The sequence below is a fragment of the Gorilla gorilla genome, chromosome 16 (genome assembly GCF_029281585.2).
Source record: "Gorilla gorilla gorilla isolate KB3781 chromosome 16, NHGRI_mGorGor1-v2.1_pri, whole genome shotgun sequence".
Taxonomy (NCBI): domain Eukaryota; kingdom Metazoa; phylum Chordata; class Mammalia; order Primates; family Hominidae; genus Gorilla; species Gorilla gorilla.
The window spans coordinates 58,422,592-58,443,099 of record NC_073240.2 but is presented as its reverse complement, the minus strand read 5'-3'; the positions used below and the strand labels follow the sequence as shown (position 1 = coordinate 58,443,099).

The 20,508-nt window shown below is 38.3% G+C and overlaps 1 protein-coding gene and 1 pseudogene across 1 annotated transcript in view; both read right to left on the bottom strand.

Annotated features, from left to right (window-relative positions):
- The window catches only part of MYZAP (myocardial zonula adherens protein), a 93,430-nt gene that overhangs the window by 8,983 nt on the left and 63,939 nt on the right, over positions 1–20,508 (bottom strand). Inside the window, exons 11-12 of the mRNA XM_004056249.4 lie at positions 14,841–14,924; positions 1,287–1,387 (exon numbers count right to left, since the gene is read on the bottom strand). Coding sequence (XP_004056297.1) covers positions 1,287–1,387; positions 14,841–14,924 — 185 coding nt within the window. The remainder of the gene's footprint in view (positions 1–1,286; positions 1,388–14,840; positions 14,925–20,508) is intronic.
- On the bottom strand, positions 7,853–7,909 carry LOC115930868 (uncharacterized; annotated as a pseudogene).

The following is a 20,508-nucleotide window of genomic DNA, read 5'->3' as shown; positions in this document are numbered from 1 at the left end:
TTTTACTAGAAGGCAAGCAATGTAATTGAGGACACTGTCAAAGAAAGAACCTAATGCCGCTTTTGGTAAATTCTTTGAGAATGGCAAGTGATTCATTTTAACTAACAAAAATGACAATACCAGTAATAAATAAAAATTAATAAAGTAAGGAAAGGAGGCCTTATTGTACAATGTTAGAGCTGATAGAGGCCTGAGAAGTTACCTAGTCAAATCACTGACTTTACAAGTTGAGAAACCGAGGCCCCAGTGAAGAACCTGTCTGAAGGCATCCTGCTGCTGGCTGGTAGGACAAGAACCAGGTATTCCACACCCCGGCTTGGTGATCGGCTCGTTACTACTTCCCACCAGCTGTAACCACTCAAGATTCCAGGATTCGACATTTTTCTAGACTACTATGTCCAGCAAAGCACACACAAGTGCCCCTGTTCACACAAGAATCCACCCTCCTGCACATAGGATACCAGGCATTTTTGTGACTTTGATTACCTAAATCACAAGTCACATGTCATTAGCATCTTTGCTGTAAACTTGTTTTATGTCCTCTTGAGGCCAGGCACAGCTGTGAGCACACGGGAATGGTGAGTTAGTTATCAGAGGCAGGTTACTGTGTTACAGGCTCTAATGTCACCAGGAAGAGACACAAGCATGGAAGCAGCTTAACAATAAACAGGTCAGTCCTCTAGCTCAGGAATGTAACTGAACAAACCAAGTTATAGTTATCACATATCTGCCGATGACTCAAGCAGATCAGGTATTTATGAACTGGATCCAGTGCTTGACAATACCCTGTTACAGTACTGAGGAACAGATGAATTTTGTTCAAGGTTTAGATCCTCCCTCTTGTATATCACTAAAGCACCTTGGATGCCCCTCTCACACCGTTATATATGTCTGCCTACATACCTGTCACTCCCTCCAGACTGTACTCTGGGGCAGGAACCAAATCTCACTCCTCTCTGTGTCATAACTGTCTGGCACAGGGAAGGTACTAAGAGCATTAGTTGAATGAATGAAGGAAGGAAGGAAGGAACAAATGCATTCACTCACTGACAGGGCCCATCTCTCTCTAAATGGCTTCCCCAGGTCTCTCCTTTGCTGACCCCTCCACCCTGCACAATGCCCCTGTTCCTACAGAAACCAGTCAAGCCTCTCAGCAGCCACCACTTGGCTTTGCAGAAATATTTTTGATAGGAAGAATGCAATTCTGCTAAGAACAGCCCAGTAAAGTATTTTCTTCAGCCAAAGAGGAATTTGAATAAAAAAAAAATCAGGAAATTCCTAAATACCTGGGTAGAAGATCACAGCCCACTCCAATCTCTCTGGTTTCCACTTCAGTCTTGGCCTGGGTTTCTGTTAAGTAGTCCAACCTGCTTTGTAGTTCATTATTCTGGAGATGAGAAAAAAAGGTACTTTCAGTAAGTCAAATATGTTCCCCCCAAATATGCATGATACAATGTATATGTATTATCTGATTTTGCCCCATGACATGGGCAACTATCACAATGTATTTACAGAGCATCACTTACACAATAGTTGTTGAAGAAATAGATTGACTGAATGCATACAAATGGCTTTCTATGCATGTACAGACATGTGCATCCAATTTTACATAAATGAAAACAAAATATTGTAATCTATGTTATAATCTGCTTTTTCAGCCACTAATTTGTTGTAGCTATCTTTCCATCTATATTAGTTTTCTTTTTATGTCAACAAACTATTTTAACTCATTAATAGTATTCCATTGTATGGATACATTATTTATTTAACTAGTCTCTTATTGATGGGCATTTAGATATTTATCACGTTTTTGCCATTATAAATAAGGTACAGCCCAACTTTTAACACCTCCTCATTAAACTATAAAATGAGCAAGTCTGTTAATTTAATTTAACAGTGGGAAATACCTCTATAACTTAATTAGTCTTTCGTAGGTGTGGAAAATTCAGAATCTCACACATATAAAGTAGAACAAGCTCCTTGGGATTAAAATTCACATTCTGAAAAGTTTTTTTTCTTTCGGGCCAGAGCCAAACATTACATAAGTTGAAGATTAGATGCTCAGCAATTGGAGATTTGCCTCATGGGGGAAATGAAGGACAAAGAAGCAAGAGATACCGAAATGAAAATAGACAAAGAAGTTGAAGATACTGAAATGAAAATAGACGAAGTGCTGGTGCCTGAAATCCGAAGGGCAAAAATGCCAAAAAAAAAAAAATATTCAGAAAGAAGTGAACAGTGGTTATGTCTGCGTATTGAGATTCTGGGATGCTTTTTAAAAAGTCCTTCTATATATTTTTCAGTAACGCTAGACTAAATGTTCATGAAGCAGTGATCATATCTATCTTCCTGGTTGTATGCTCAAAGCATGGCATGCAGCAGATACAAGATAAATATTTGCTGAATAAATAAATTTATAAATGATTTTACAATGAGCATTTTATTTGCATAACTAGAAATGAAACCGTTTGTTCTTTTCTTCTTTAAGTTGGAGCTGAAGCTGAGGCACTATTCTAAGACACTAGGTAACACAAGAAAGTTTAAAAGTTCTATGGAGACAGAAGCTCATTTGTTTTGAAAGAAAGGATGAGGGTTAAACATTCATTAGCTCCCGCTCTGAAAGGTTGATACCAAGGAGCAACGTATCAGTTCTTGGGAAAATCCATGTTTCGTACAATGTAAAAGTCAATGAATCCCTTCTGATAAATAAGAAATGGTGTAAAGGAAGAGAATGCTTTCCAGATTCCTTAGTAGATGACATGCTATGACAGATCGATGGGTTCTGAATCTATCACCTCATCCCCAGTATGGAAGAACGGTGCTGGCTTATTCCCGGAGAGTCATCAGCATTCACACACACACACACACACACACACACACACACACACGCGCGCGCGCGCGCGCGCGCGCGCACACGTGCAGACAGAGAGAGAGAGAGAAAGAGACAGCGAGCTTCCCCAGCAATGTCTGAACTCTCCAATTTATAAGAAAAGAGAAAGGCAGAAGACGCCTGCCTTTGCTGGATACTCCAGTAACACCATCGCCTTATCCCTTCTTAGTGTAAAGACTTTAATCATAAGGATTTCACAGCATGCTGCGTCTAATACCTATAGGTAGGGGGCCTAAAAGACAAGGTTAGCAAATATGCCGCAACTGATACACAGTGAATGGAGGACAAGTGACCCCAAATCCTTTGTTCTATTTCATGGGAACTCTGTGTGTGCACAACAGACACCCATAGAAACAGAAATAAAAAATGTATACTCATGAGAATATAATGCAATCAGTAGAAAAATTATTGTATATCTACTATATATCAGGCAGTGAAATTAGGTGAGGGAAGAGTTAGAAGTTAAAGAAATATGGCATGATTTGCAACCCTTGAGGAGCTCGGTCTTGGGGGAATGCAGATAACTGAGCAGCAAATAATAGAACGATGTGCTAAGTAACATTATAGGGGGATCCACAGAATATTAAGAGGGAACTCAGAGGGGACATCTGACTCAAAATGGGGACAGCGGTGGAGTTTCTGGAGTTAGGCAAGGGAAAGAGAGTAAGAAAAAGCAAAGATGATGAGTATTCCAGAACTGTGGAAACACACTGGGTTGAGAAAAGGCACCTTATTGCATTACACAGGTGTGTAGAAGTTAGTAACGAAAGGCTATGTATGCCACTACAAGAAGTTAGAAATCAATCTTACAATAGCAAGGTCAGCACCAGAATTTATTTTAACCACCTGGCTCCCAAGTGAAAGTTGGATTGGAGGAAAATAAGACTAAAGACAGCAGGAAGACCACTGCAATTATTCAGCTAAAGAGTGGGGGCTGCACTTGCAGTAGAGAGGAGTATGCACTCAACACACTGATCCTGCTGCAACTCACAGCTGTACATTCTGAATAACAGATTAGAAACAACTAATGAGATCTCTAGAGAAGTGAACAAAGACAGGCAAGTTTTGGAGATGAGGTGAAACTTGAAGCATGTGGCAAGCAGTTCTCTATATTCTCCGTGTTTTATTATTTTTCTTTTTGCTGGCAGCTTTGCCCTGAGAGCAGCACAGTCATGGTGGTGGCAGTACAGATAAAGTAAAATATTAACAGAAAGATCATCTTTCTGGGGGAAGAAACCCGGAGAAGGATGCCAGGGCTACTAACAGCAGGGGAGAAGGCAAAAGAGGAGAGTCAGAGTTGGGGGAAAACACTAAATTCTTGTATACAGACTCAGTTCAAGTCTCTGGTAGACCACTGAACCATGCATGTCTGGAGAAAACTAAAAGAAGTTTGCAGCTAATGTTTAAAGAACTGAACTGAGATCTGCCATCAGCATCACAGACAAGCAGGATGTAGTTGGGTCTGGCTAAATTCATTGCCTTTTAAAACAAGAACCCAACAAAGCCCTCACAATGTCCAGCTTATAATCCAAAATTATGTGACATATGAAGAGTCAGGAAAATAGGTACCCACTCCTAAGGGAAAAGAGAATCAACAGACACCAATCCTGAGGTAACTCTGATGTTGGAATTTTCAGACAAAGACTTTAATGCAGCCATCATAACAATGATCAGTGAGACAAAGAAAAATATGCTTACAATTAATGAAGTAGTAAAAAAAACAATAGAAAATATAAAAAAGAACTAAATGAAAATTTTAGAACAGGAAAGTACAATACCTGAATTTTTTTTTAAAAAGTCACTAGATGGACTTAAGACTGAAGATGGTAAAGGAAAAAGTCAGTAAACTTTACATTAATATAAATTATCCAATTGAAAGTAGATAAACAAAAGACTGAAAACAATAAATGGAGCACTGTGGAACGGTGAAGCAATTTGAAAAGCCTAACATACGGGTTTTTTAGTTAAAGAAAGAGAGGAGAGGAAAACTAAAGCAGAAAATTACTGTAAAACATAATAGCTGAAAACTCCCCAAATTTAGTGAAAGACATAAATTTACAAATTCAGGAAGCTCAGTAAACCCCAAACAGGATAAATTCAAAGAGAAACACATTACAGTCAAACTTCTGAAAACCACAAATGAAGAAAAATCTTGAAAGCAACCTGTTATATACAGGGGCATAATCATTTGAATTACTACAGATATTTCATTAAAAACCATGGAACCCAGAAACAATGAGAACCAAGAGAAATAAACTGGCAACTTAGAGCTCTATATCTTTCAATAATGAAGGCGAAATAAAAACCTTACTTTCAGATAAGAAAAACTAAGAGAATGTTTTACCACCTGGCCTGCACTACACAAAATTCGAAATAAAATTTCTTCAGGCTGAGGCGAGATGACATCAGAGAGAAACTCAGACCTTCAGAAATAGAGTATATATGAAAGAATCTAGTTTCTCTTAATTTCTTTAAAGTACATATGATTGTTAAAGCAAAAATAATAATCATGTATCATGGTTTTATAATGTATATAGATACAATACATATAAAATTATAACCACAGGCACAGCAGTAAATGAACGTATATCATGGCAAGACTTCTACATTTTAAAAGAAATGGTACAATATTATCTCTAGGTGGACAGTGAACAGCTAATGATGTATACTGCAATACCTAGAGTAACCACCAACATATTAGAGAAAAGAGATACAGCAAAAATGCCAATGGATAACTTAAAATGGTATTTTTTAAAAATTGAAACAATCCAAAAGGCAAAAAGGAAGAACAAAACAAACAAGCAAGCAAAATAAGCAAAACAAACCAGAAGGAACAAACAGAAAACAAATAATGAAACGGTAGCTCTAAATCCAATCATATAAATATAATTAAATATTAGTAAACTACATACTCCAATTAAATGGCAGAGACTATAACTATGTATAAAAAAGTAAGTCCCAACTATTTTCTATAAGAGATGTACTTTAAATACAGAGATACAAATCAGTTGAAAGTAAGTGGCTGGAATAATATATAGCACGTAAACAGTAAATATAACAGGGTAAAAATGGCTACATTCATATCAGTTAAAATAGATATCAAGACAAAGAGTATTAACAAAGGTAGGGACCAACATTTCATATTGTAAAGATCAATTCATCATCAAGACATAACAAAAATGTGTATATACCTAGTAACAGAGTTTCAAAATACACAAAGTAAAAACAAAGAAAGAGACAGTCTAAAACCATGGTAAGGGATTATATATAACACCTTTCTCTCGGCAATTGATAGGACAATTAACACAAAATCCAAGAAAAATGTCAGTTATCTAAACAATATTATCAACCACCTAAACCCAACTGGTATTTGTAGGATATACACAACCACAAAATATATATTTTTTCACAAAAATTTAATTGAAACTATATGCTGAGCCATAAAATAAGTCCCAATAAATTAAAAGTTAAAACCATACAAGCTGTGTTCTCTGACTATAAAAGTATTAAATTAGAAATAAAAATATCAACAAAAATTTCAACTATTTGGAAATTAAATAACCTGCCTCTAAATAATCCATAAATCAAAGAAAAATCTCAAGGGAAATTAGGAAATATTTTGAACTGGATGATAATAAAAGTAAAGTATATCAAAGCTTGTGGGATGCAGGTGAAGCAGAGATTAGAAGGACATTTATAGATTTAAAGGTTTATATTAAAAAAGAAGAAAGGTCTAAAATCAATGACCTAAGTTCTACCTCAAGAAGCTAGAAAAAGAAGAGCAAAGTAATCCCGAAATAATTAGAAGGAAGGAAGTAATGAACATCAGGGCAAAAGTCAATAAAATAGAAAGCAGACACGCAATGGAGAAAATCACCGAAGCCAAAAGCTATTTTAATTATTTTTTAAAATCAACAAAAATTGATAACCCACTATCTGGTTAAAGAAGAGAAAGAGAAAGAGAGACAGAGACACAGAGTGGATAAGATAGGGAGAGAAAGAGGGTACAAATAATATCAGAAATTAAAGAGACATTAAAAGTAAACAACTGGGCATCTGTGTAGAAAAAAAGAATATTGATACCTTTGCTTCACACAAAACCCAAAAATCAACTTAAAATGGATCATCTAAATAAAAAAGTAAAAACCATAAAATTCTTAGGGGAAACCACAAGAGAAAATATTTGTGACCTTGTAGTAGGCGAATATTTCTTAGGACACAAAAGACAAAAATCATAAAAGAAATAAACGGTTAATTGAAAACCAAAAATAAAAAAATCTCTTCAACAGGGCCTGGCATGGTGGCTCATGCCTATAATCCCAGTACTTTGGGAGCCCGACATGGGCTGATCACTTGACCTCAGGAGTTCGAGACCAGCCCGGGCAACGTGGTGAAACCCATCTCTACTAAAAATACAAAAATTAGCCGAGCGTGATGGCATGCACCTGCAGTGCCAGCTACTCAGGAGGCTGAGAGGTAGGAGATAACTTAAGCCCAGGATGTCAAGGCTGCATTGAGCCAAGATTGCACCACTGTACTCCAGCTTGGGTATCTGTGCAAGACCCCATTGCAAAAAAAAAAAAATATATATATATATATATATATATATATATCTTCAACAGACATCACTAAGAAAACAAAAAAGTAAGTCACAGGATGGGAGAAAATGTTCATAGTACATATATCTGACAAAGGACTCGAATCCAGAATATATAAAGAACTCTTCCAACTCAATAGTAAGAAAACTAAAAGCTCAATAAAATAATGGACTAAAGATTGGAACAGACACTTCAAAAGATGAAACTTATAAATGGCAAAAAGCATATGAAAAGATTCTCGAAAAGAAGAAAAGATGCTCAGCATCACCAGTTGACAAGGAAATGCACATTAAAACCACATGAGACAGCACTCTATATCCCCTAGCATGGCTCAATTTATTTTCTTTTGTTTTTATTTTTATTTTGGGGCTTTCAAAGCCAGAAAACCTACTAGACAAATTCTAAAAGAGCTATAACGCTGAATGGCTAAATTTAAAAGGTTGGCAATACTAGGTCTGGGTTAGGATATGGAGACACTGGTACACTCAAACTGCTGGAAAATTAAAATACTACAACCCCTTTGAAAAACTGACGGTCTCTTAAAAAGTTAAACTTATACCTCCTTTTACGACCCAGCTATTCCACTACCAGGAATTTACCCAAGAGGAACTAAAACTATCTTCACATAATGAGTTGTACTGTAATGCTCACTGCAGCTTTATTCACAATAGCCCGGAGCTGGAAACAACTCAAATGTATTTTGTCAGCTGAATGAATAAACTGCGATATATTCATACAATGGAATACCACTCTGCAACAAAAGGGAATGCATACAATTTAGATGCGCCTCAAATCATTATGCTGAGTGAAAGAAGCTGGACACAGAAGAGGGCATGCTGTATGATTCCATTTCTAGAAATGGAAATCATACAGTGGATTCCCACTAAATGGAAATCTATAGTGACCAAAAGTGATAAAAAGTGACTCACCACCTACAGAAAAAAAACATCAAGAATTGCCTAGGGATGAATGGAAAGCTGGGTTGCAAACTGAAACAGAATCTTTGGTGGGATGATAGAAATTCTCTCTATCTTGATTGTAGTGGTTATTTCATGGGTATAAACACTGTCAAAACTCAGTGGATTATACGCTTAAACAGAAACACTTATGTAAGTTAATAAATAACAGAAACTTATTTATGTAAGTTAATAAATAACTACGTTGATAAGGTAAAAAATAAAAGATGATGAGAGCCTGAACATGGGCAGTAAGAGGAGAGTTAGAGAGTGTGGGGCAGATTTAAGAAAAGCCTTTAAAAATTAAATTAACGGATTTGATACAATACATCAAGACTATCTCCTTCTTAGTCTTGCAGAATATGACTACAGTGGAACGACAAAGAATAGCCTCAGACTGCTGCCTGGACTGTGCTACAAAAAAGATTGCTTCTGGGATTGAGAAGCAAATTCCATGGTTTTCCTGCTTTCAAACACCACCCCCTTGTGTTTATATGTGTAACGAATACCAACCCAATGGCTTGGGAGGCACACGTGCCTTTCACGAAGGGAGAAAATGTGCAGCACCTCTGGACATTTTTTGGAAATTATGTCACGAATGTTTGGCGGTCACCTCCCCCACCATTTCCCTCAGGCCCAGGGGTGTGGGCAGGTCGGGGGCTGTAGCACATACACTGAATGTGTGTTCCATAAAATGCATGTGGGGAGCCCGGTGCCTGGTGCTGCTGCTCCAACGTTACACAGAAAAATTAATAATAGTCCCAAGAATGCATAACAGACACACTGAGAGGCTCAGGTGCTACACAATACACATTAAATGCAGGATGGACAAAACCAAGACATTTGACTCCTTTCCTCTGACTTTTGAATTGAGCTGTAAGTGTAGTATATCTGACAGAGAAAAGTGTAACGAAATCTGTTCAGAGTTTCAGAAAGCTTATGAAGATAAATGCTTGCAATGTTATTTTAAGAACATTCTCTATATTGGAAATGGAGAATATTTCTTCTTCTCCAGAAGTTGAGCTAATAAAAAATTGTTTGAAAAAAAGAAAAAGAAAAAAGAATGGGCATATTTTTGTTATCAGGAAGATTTTCTTTTTCACCTTTATTTTAGAATCAGAGGGCACATGTGCAGGTTGGTGACAAAGGTATATTGTGGGATGCTGAGGTGTGGGGTATGACTGAGCCCATCACCCAGGTAATAAGCATAGTACCTAGTAGGCAGTTTTTCAGACCTTTTCCCCCTCCCTCTTTCCCGCATCTAGTAATCCCCAGTGTTTATCGTTCCCGTGTTTATGTCCACTGAACACCGCATGTTCTCATTTATCAGCGGGATCAGGAAGATTTTAAATTGGTTAATGAAAATATAGTCTGACAGGGCCAGGCTAGAGCAAGCTTTTAGGAGTCTGCTGTGTCATTTGGATTTGGGGCAGAGGGAGGAGGGAGTTCAAAATCTAATGAGTTTAAGCCGAGGTAAGCACAAATGATGAATCCAGGGACTAAAATAATCCATATTCTCTGTTTTATAAGAAAAGAAGAAGGGTTCTAGAGTGTCAGCCGTGACCTAGGAAAGGGCCTGTCCTTTTCTCCGAGCCCAGGATCAGGTAGAGGGTGTTCCCTTAACTGTTTGTCTAGGATCCTAATATGATTTCAACATTTCAACAAAGTTTTCAAACATTAAAAATGGTAATAAACTCAGAGTTGATCTAAGCCTTCTCCCTTTTTTAAAGATGAAGTAACTGAGTCCAGGTTGTTGGTGGCATGATTTGCCCAAGGTCATGCACAGATAATGGCAGAATGTGAGTCAGAACCGAAGTCTCCAAAAGGTTGAGTAATTAAGAAAGAATTAACATTTGTCCATCTTTTGCACTGTGCCAAGCACAATTCTAAGTGTTTTGTATCTATTATTTAATCATAAAAAATTTCTTTCAAGTGGGAGGGATTATACCTATTTCACAAATGCTGAAACTAATGCTCAGAGGGGTAGAATTACCTGCCCAGAGTTACTCTGCTTGTAAGCAGAGGTGTCAGGGTAAAAACGCAAAGCCCTTAGGTATAACTGCAGAGTTATATAACACTAATGGTGCACTAGTAAATTTTTGACAATAAAATCCCTAGGTTAAAAAGCTCTGATTGTGATATATGTCAATTTCTGTGGTGTAAAGACCTCCTCCATAGCTAATTGCAAGCGACCAACATAACATCCCCAAATGGAGACCTGAGAAGTGATGCATGTCTTCGGCTTTCATTAACCAGTATGAAGCAGCTCCAGCACAGTGCTGGATATGTCATGCAGTCCTGAACCCGTAGCTCAAGAAGGAGAACAGCTAAAGTGTTCTTGGGGAGCAGCTAGGAACTGGACTGAGGACATGTGTAAGAGCCAAGGCTCTTCAATCTGAAACTAAGGGTTGCTTCTTTAAAACCAACAGCATTGTGGCTAAGAGGAGCACAGGCATGATCAATAAATCCCCAAATACTGCCTGGGCATGGAGCCAGAATAAATAATAGGAGTAATGACATCATACAAGACCATCAGCTTATGACACTTAAACTCTAAGACTTGATATGAATCCCAAACTCCTATGAATTCTGCAAATATCGGGGCCAACTGCTAAAAGAAGCTGAAATATTGCCAGCCTATAAGACTCACGTCCAGCCTCACCCTCCCGGGATGAACCTTTCAGGTTGCTGCAGGCAAAGGACTGCTGGGCCCTATGGCCTGCTAGTAGGACCTGGCTTGTCCAAGCCCTGCTCATGTTCACCTAAAGGTGAAATTCTCTTTGTTAAATTATCACACAGCTGAGTTTGATGACAGTCTCCAACTCTGAGGATGAGCAAAAGAGAAAGAGTGATTCATTATGGGACATAGCTAAAAATTTAAAATATTTATCAATGACAATAAAAGAGTCCCTGGGACCCAGGCAATTAAAGAAACAGTAACACATATGGCATTTACCATGAGCCAGGTACTTTTCTAATCACTTAAGTATTAACATATTTAATCATCATAACAACTCTATGGAGAGGATGCCACTTCACAGAGAGAGTTCCTATTTACCAATAAGCCAACTAAGGCATACGACAGTTAATTAACTTGCTCAATATCACATCACTACTAAGAGGCAGAGCTGAGATTTGTACTCAGGTAGTCTGAGTCTGGAGTCTGCAATTGCACTCTTAACAAATGTAGCTACTTAATAGTAAGATGGGGAGCTACCAGATTTATCTACCAAAACTTTTGTGGTTTCTTTTAGGAGGTATTAATTAGATATCTATTTAAAAGTTTTCTGTTATGTTAGAAAGAATAACTAAAGAACATGTAAGTTAAGTCACCCCAGGACTTCAGGGCCTGGAGAAGGACTGCTCAGCATCCGTGCCGTAGAGCAATCAGGTGGAGAGTTGGGCAGCAACGTGTCAGCATTAGCGATCATCCACAATTAGCAAGGAACAGCATCGGCAGAGTGTGTGTAAATGATCAGCTAGTCTGAGAGCCAAAGAGGAAAACTAAGTATTTGAATGTCACCTCTGATTTCCTAGGAGAGGAGATCTCTACATGGCCTAGCTATGTATGATGAAATATTGATAAAGAATGCATATGTTTTTAATAGTGCTAAAGACAGTGATAAGGAGTCCTGTGTTTGAATCACCTTGGAAGAAGCCACTGAGGGTCCTGTGACCCAACCAAGAACCTATGTAACCCACATCCTCTAATCTTAGCAATTTAGAGAAGATATCCTTTCTCTTTTGGATCTCAAAGATGACTGCACCTGTCTGAAAGGTGTCAAAATGATGTTAGCCCTAAGAAAATATTGAAAGAAGTAAAACAATGGCCTCAGGAAGGTTTGAAAAAAAAAACAAGAACAGAAACAATGACAAAATAAATTAAAACCCATGATATTTAGTATTTTAGAATAGGTTTAAGTCTAAATGTATTATTAAATCTTGTTATTATGCAACTTTTTTTGTATATATTGTCTGCTGTTTACGGTGGATGTGTGAAGTGGCCAAAAGCAATTAGTCAAAATAAATTTGTATTGGAATTTAAATAGTTTCAGGGAATTTAATCAATCAAATTGATAATCATTATTGATATGCTCAAAAAAACTGGTTTTCAAAGTCTTGCTTATTAGATAGACATAGCTGACACTGCCACCCACCCCCCTACATCCTCTGGGCATTCCTGTTTCCTAACAGGCCACTGGTGATTCTTCATCTGGAGGCTTCCTTTGACCACCAGAGTCTAACTGGCTCTGCCGAGGGCAGGCTAGAACTGCCACAACCCCCCAGAGCAGGCCTCAGCTAATGACTGATGGGAGTTAGTGGATAAATGCCCCAGCTTTCTGGCCTTTCAGTAAGGAAAGCTCAGGGCCACTTCCACACCATCTCCCAGAGATCCCCAGCAGGAGCGAGCCTCAGCTGTCCTCAGGGCAACCTCCTTGATATGGCACCGCTATTGGCTCTCTTCCCTTCCCTGTCTCATTTTCCCCATTCCCCTAGTGGGGCTTCCTGAGATCGCCTCCCAGATAAACTATCTGGACTCCACATTTCAAGGTCTGGAGCAACCCAAACTAAGGTAAGACATGAGTTTAATACACTGAGCATAAACCAACATAGCTATTTCTAAGATTACTCCCCATGTGCAATATTCCCTTGGACATTTAAGAATCTACCAGTAGGAGAGCTTGCTTTAGCAGCACAGCCAGAGGTGGGGGTGAGGGGCACTGTCTTGGGGGACCTTCTGCCTCTCCTGTCAGTCTGTCTTTCCTCTCTCCTGTGACTGCCTTCTCTTTGGACACATGGGCTTCCACTAGGGCACTCATTTTCTGACTCTTACTGGGGAAGGTGTGCTTCCTCCCACAGGGAGCTGCAATTTCAGAAAGGAATCTTAGAAACAGAAATGTTCATTCACAAGGCTGGCACTGAGCCAATGACTGTGGAAGAGAAGACAGGAGTGGAAATGGGGAAAATACCCATTTACTCAGCTTCAAAAGACAGAGACTCTTGGGCGTTGAATCTGGTGCCAGGCCCCTACGGGCCATGAGGGACTTCTGGTTATGACTGCTGTAAGGCAACCCCTCAAAAACAGAGTAAATGAAGGCTCAGCTCACCACCCACTCAAACATGGTGGTTCAGAGCTCAGGATCTGGATCCGGGCTTACCCATCTCTACTGTAACCTTGGGCAGACTTCCTAATACCCCTGAACCTCAGTTTCCCTATCTATAAAAGGGGGAAAATATCATCTAACTCAGAGGGTGTCCCTTTTAATAAAGAGAGAACAACAATAATATGTTTAAAATTATTGAGTGCTTAGTACATGCCAGGCACCTTCTATACATTCTCATTTCACTGTCACCCACACATAGCACAGTTATGATCCCTCCTTTATAATGATAAGAAACTTCCCCCACATCACCCAGCTGATAAGAAGCAGATCCAGGGTTCACACTCGGGTAAGTTGGATTCCACTCTTAACTTCTGTGTTACACAGAACATATCCAAAGTAACTAACAGTGCCCAACACACAGCAGGGCTTAATCAAAGTTTTCTCTTCTCTTTCTTCTTACTTTATCATTGTCTGCTGGGCTCTCTCACTGTGGAAGGACTATAACGAGGAACACAGACAAGGACAGGTGCTTGGCAAACCAGCTTTTCACGAAGTCTCAAAAGGCAAAGGCTCAATGCCAAGCTCTTAATAAAGAACCTTTAGAGCAAATAGATTTTGACTTCTCCTTGTAAGGTTCTTCCAACCCCATAATTTTCTTCTCTGGAACCTATACAAAATCCCCAAATGACTTTCAAAAAGCCAGAAAGTCAAGAATACTAAGCATCTGAAAGTTTTAGGTAAAATTAAGTCCCCTCTAACACATCTTCACTTGCTGTGATAGGAGAGCACTGGATTTAGGAGTCTTTCAGCCTGGCTCTGACATTTATTAAGCTGGGCAACCTTGAGCAAAACCACCTGTCTTGTCTTCTCTGTGCCTCTGTTTTCTCATGTATTAATACAGAGATAATAATCTTAGTCTTGCCTTTCTTAAAGTTGCAGAGAGGATAATGTAAGGAATGTATATGAACATATCTCACAAATTATAAAGCACTGGACAAATGTGGGGAATTATCAGTGCTAATCAACAGCTTATCAGGCTTGCTAGGATGATTCTTTAATAAGAAAAACTAGAGCCAAAAAGCAGAAGTCAGCAGCAACTGGAATGAGGGGAGTCCGATGGTAAAGGAAAAACAGCTGTCAGAACCTCATTTTCAAGGCTGGCACTTAACCCTCAATCAATTTTATAAGGCCAGGAAATAGCCATATTTTTAATTAAGTGTCGGTGGTAGGCTTAGCAACATAAAATTTAACGGTAGGGAAGACATCAACTTAAAGAAACACAGATCCTTACCTCTCCTTCTAAGAAAGATATCTTTTCTAAAAGCTGCAGTATTAAGAGCTGTTTCTGTTGCAACTTTTTCTTTAATGATTCAATCTAGAAAGAAAGGAATGGAAAATTGTTAATCAAAAATGTACAATTGTGTAAGTACAGGTTTATCAACTGCAATAGATGCCCTTGGTTTTCATTTATTTTTATTTCTATTTCTATTTTTCCTCATTTCCAGTGGGGCTGGATGGTTTTCATTGAAACAGCCTGCATACTGATTCTCTGTGTTTCGTGGAACGGTATTAACGCGAGACGCTCCATGACAGGCGGATTGTGTGAACAGGTGAGCGTGGGGCAGCAGACATGATTCTGGAGTCACAGCTCCTCAGCTTTGATTAATCCAACATTTCCACACTGATTTTGCTGTGTAACCCTTTAAAACAGCCAGAAGATCTTCCAGAGAACATGCTTTGGGAAATGTAGATACAACTCTCCAAAAAATGATTATTCAGCTTGAATTTACAGGGCAGCCTGCATTTCAAACATTTGGCTGTGTTATTCAATACATTCATATTTGTTCAACCAAGTGTCAAAAGTTGGTTTGAAAAAAGGATCATTAGAAGTCTCATTAAAAGTGTTGAAATTCAGAGGACTGAAGACTCATGTGGCCCAGAGTAAGCAAGAAAGGCTTCCTAAAAAGACCCATCTTTGTTTTTATAATATATTCTATCTTAGACTACTCTTTGTTTTCCAATCATACATCATGTCTCCCTAGACAAACCATAGCTTCCCTGAAGGCAGGAACCAGAGTACTCTGTACCAGGCCGTGTTATGCATAATAGTGGGAACAGTATGTAGGATCATTAATAACACATTAACTTTCCAAAAATCCTGTATATTAAATTTGTGTGCTCACAAAATTATTTCAAAAAATCACTCTCAGGCCGAGCACAGTAGTTCACTCCTATGATCCCAGCACTTTGGGAGGCCAAGGGAGGAGGATTGCTTGAGCCTAGGAGTTCAAGACCAGCCTGGGCAACATAGTGAGACCCTGCCTCTACAAAAAATCAAAAAATTAGCTGGGTGTGGTGGTGTGTCCCTGTAGTCCCAGCTACTTGGGAGGCTGAGGTGGGAGGATTGCTTGAGCCCAGGAGGTCAAGGTGGAAGTCAGCTATGATGGTGCCACTGCACCCTAGCCTGGTTGACAAAGTGAGACCCTGTCTGAAAACAAAACAAATTTTAAAATCCTTCTCATGCAAAATGACACCATTCCTATGGAAGCGAATATAGCAGTATCTAGGAAAAGTACATATGCATTAACCCTTTGACTCAGCAATTCCATTTTTAGGAATACATCCCAAAGATACAGTGGCCAAAATATGAAATGATATGAGCAAAGGATATTTGTTATTTTAGGAAACACAAAACAGAACTCCATCAACAAGCAACTGGTTAAACCATGGTATGATGGAGGTCTGTGTAACCTTCCAAAAAATGCAGATCTCAAAAACACTGATGAAGTGTATGGCAAGGTAGACAGTATACTCGCTTCGATGTAAAACAGGTGGGGACACATGAATGCATATGTATTTGCAAAAGAAACACTGCAAAGACAAAATGAACCCTAATTATTAATAAATAGCTACCAATAGGGAAAGGGAAGAACTTACGTGAAGGAGACAGGATAAGTTATTACATAGGTTTATGTAATAAACATAAGGCTTGTTACATAGGTTTAACTTTGAAAGCATATTTTATAGATTCAAAAAATAAAATGAAGCCAAAAAGAAAAAAAGTGAACCCTAAAATCTGAGAACAGACTGAATTGAAGAAACGATGTATATCAAATTGGTGAGAAGTATTAATCCAAGTGTTGTTAGAATACAGTAATTTGACTCAATATTCTTAGTGGATTATTAAAGATAAATAGAGCTGCAAAGTAATCTCTCATTCACTGAGAAGATTGTTAGTAGTAACACTGAAGTTATTTTGAAACCGTTTGATATATATTGTAGTATCATCATGTTTGGAACCAAGATTTTTACTGTAAGAGAACGCAATACAAGTATGAAATCAAAGAAGTAAACAAAATTTTGTTCAATTTAAAATGACAATATCAGTATGAATTCATAATTTTTATTTTCTTTTGTAAAATATGTATCTCTACTCTATCTACTGAGAAAACCTGGAAACAATAAGAACATAATATGTGCAGATTGTGGTCTCTAAATAGCATTCCCCACTAAAAAAACACACGACATCTTGGTGGAATGGCTCATTTCAGGGGACAAAAAAATAAACTAGATGAACCTGAGATACCTTGTTATGCCTGAAAACAAGGACATGAGGTGTCTCCCCTTGGGCCAAGGGTGGAACATTCTGAACATCAAAAATAATAATGAGTGTGATTGAGTAAAACACATGAAATATAAAGATATTAAAGAACATGAGTATTATATTTCTTCAGAAAAAAACAGTAACAGCTCACTGGACTCCAATGGATGTAAAAAAGGCATCAACTCCTTACTTGGAAAGGAGTTTGGAGGAAAAAATAAAGCATCTGTCTTGCCTTCTTTGTTCAAACTGCATTTTGAGACTCTAAAAAGCCCTAGTTTTACTTGACAGAATAATTCCAGTTAATCAATGGCCAAGGAATGACAGAATTAGAAAATCACAATTTTGCAATTTCTATGAAATAATGGCTTCAAGCATCCATCCTCAGTAGATTAAACCATGATGGTAAAAGCTGATGAAAAAACATTCAATCATGTTTTGGGTTGTCACCACTTGACTCCATTATCAGCCTTGGCATCACCCAAGGTGGAATAACCAGGCATTATACACCCCAGAAGTGATACACGATGAAACACACAGCATCACCCATGAAGTGTTCTTGCCTTTCCGAAAAGTTGAAACTTGATCTAATCAAGCTTCTAGAACTAACACGGACACAAAAAGTCGAATCCAGAATGTGAACATTTTTACAAGACAACTGACTCAGTTCTTAGGTAGGAATAAAAGTAGTCGGGAGAGATGGGGGCAGCAATGCTCTAGATTAGGAGACTTTAGAAACATAACTAAATGTAGACACAGTGTATGCTGATTGGAACAAAGCATCAGAAGAAAAGACACTTTGGAAAATGTTATTGCAGGTTGGTATTAAATAGTAGCAAGGAATTATCATTAATTTTGTTAGGTGTGATGATAGTGTTATAATTATGTAAGAAAAAGTCCATATGTTCAGAGATGCACGGTGAAGTGTATAGGAAACATATGCAGAATGTCTGGGATTTGCTTTAAAACACTGCACAAGAGGGGAAAAAAGAGGAAGGAGTAGATAAAGCAAGTATGGCCAAATCTTGCTTTTTGCTGAACCTGGGTAATGTAGAGGGCTCCATCAATTACTGTCTCTGTTCTGTGTGCATTTGGCATTTTCATTATCAAATATTTTAAATTTCACATGGTGTCAAAAAATGTAATCGTTTGACATGAAAAGTAAACCATACAAAATAGAACACAAACACCCGTAAGAAAAAATGTCCAATGTTAATAATAATTAAAGACATTACCAATTAAAAACAGCAATGGTTACCCTTGACTACCTATTAAATTTGCCCAAAACTATTGACTGAAGAAATGAGCGTTGGCAGGACTGGGAGGGGCAGCTCCTCTCCTGTGTTGCAGGTGGCATTGTGAATTAGTATGAGCCTTCAGGCAGTTTAGCAATAAATATTAAGAGCCATAAAGCTGTTCATACCCTTTGATCCACTAATCCCACTCCTGGGAATTTATCCTAAGGATAAAATTCAAACATAGGAAAAAGCTCTATATATAAAGATGTTCTTGCTCCCATTATTTATAATAGAGAGAAATAAGGTTATTTCCATTAATATGGACGATTAATGTCTAGCACTAAATAACCTTAATGTCTAGCACTAAAGGAATGGGTAATAAATTATGAAATATCAATTTGATGGAGTATACTACACAAACACTAAAAACAAATATACTGCAAAACGGAAAGTTTACAAAAAGCCTCAAGGGATAGAAAAGCAAAAGTTTACAATGATGAAAGTAAAAGCTGGAAGAGAAGTTGGATAAATGCAATACTTCTGGGGTTGTGGTAGGGTTAAAGTTTGTTTTGTGTAAACTTCCTTCCATTTTTGTAGAAATAGTTTCCAAAAATTACTCTCATGGTATGCCTTTTTCACTCCTTTTTACAGTATTAAGATTGTTAAAGTTAACTTTTAAAATCTTTAAATGAAAGGCAAAATGGAACTAAAAGGTTCCAAGAAAGTCAGGGGTAATATTTAATCAAATGATGTAAAAAGTGATTTCAAATACACTCGTTTCACTATCTCTGAAGAAATCAGAGTGGCTTGTGAGGCAAGGAAAGCAAGAGATGTGGTTTTAAAACACCTTAATGAGCAGCTCATAGTAAGATATTGAGAGGATCCTACTGGTCACTGTCCCCTAGATGGTAGTTTAAAAAATAAATCAGTGAATGGTTAATACATCACCTAGAGAGAGTGCTATAAGGAGAAGGTCTCTAGACTTCTCATGAGAGAGCAGAGGGCTGATGCTAGTCTGGAGAGACACTTGGTTCTGGGGAGAAGGAGCTGGACAGGAGTAGGATTTGAGGGTGCTGCAGCTTCTAACAAGGCTCATGGTTTTCAGCAACGGTGCTCCAAGAAACAACTATGCTATTGTGCTGAATTAATGCTATCTGTGCAGATTTGCTTTTATCCTGGAACATTTCTTACAGAAACATCTTTTCTAGTATATTCTGTGATCTGAATTGACTTGTTCAGATAAGAGCACTAAGGATGCTAAGGCTGGCAGAGTCAGTGCACTGCTGGCCCCAAGGGGTGCCAACCTTGAATCCCAACTTAGTCTCCCCAGTGGTCTGCCCCGAAGAACCTCCCATCCCTTTCCTAAGTGACGCACTCAGCTTCTAAAATAAGTAGACTCACATGCTCCTGGGTTTGATAGCCTGCTAGGAACATCTGACTCTCAAGCCTTTGGTTCTTTTTTTACAAACTTTAAGTCACACACTTGTGTGGCTGGTATTGTTTCTGACTACTAACTTCAAAGAACCTTGAAATATTGTCTCTTGTAGCACCTAGCACATGACAAACACTCAAAAGGTAGCTATTATTATATGATTACTGATGCTTCTCCTTCCCTAGGCTGTGAGTTTCCCAAGAGTAAAGACCTTGATCATCTTTATATTCTCAGATAACAAATGAATGAATCAACAAATCCATCCAGCCATTCCTAAACAATCCATCCCATAGACTTCCGGGGGAAAACTGTCTGGATCAGACGCTTGGAGGCCCAGTTGGGCCAAGATGATCTTGCTAAACACATGTCCCCAGAGCAACCCCCAAATCAGGAGCTACTCCAAAATCCAGGGTACCATATAGCTGGTATGCAAGAAATCCATTAGGCACCTTTGATCTCACTTCTTGATGCATTAAATGTTTAAGTTTGACCTTCAATTTACCCTTCACAAAGCTGCATTTAGTTCTAGCTGTCACCAGGTGGTGGTAAATGACGCAAGTTACCAAGCTCAAACCAGGGCATTAAGAACTGAGAAATTAGAAGCACTCATTTTCTGGACCTCACCTATTTGATTTATACAAGAACAGAATCTTGCAACAGCTAAATTTAAATATGAAACAGTAGGCTC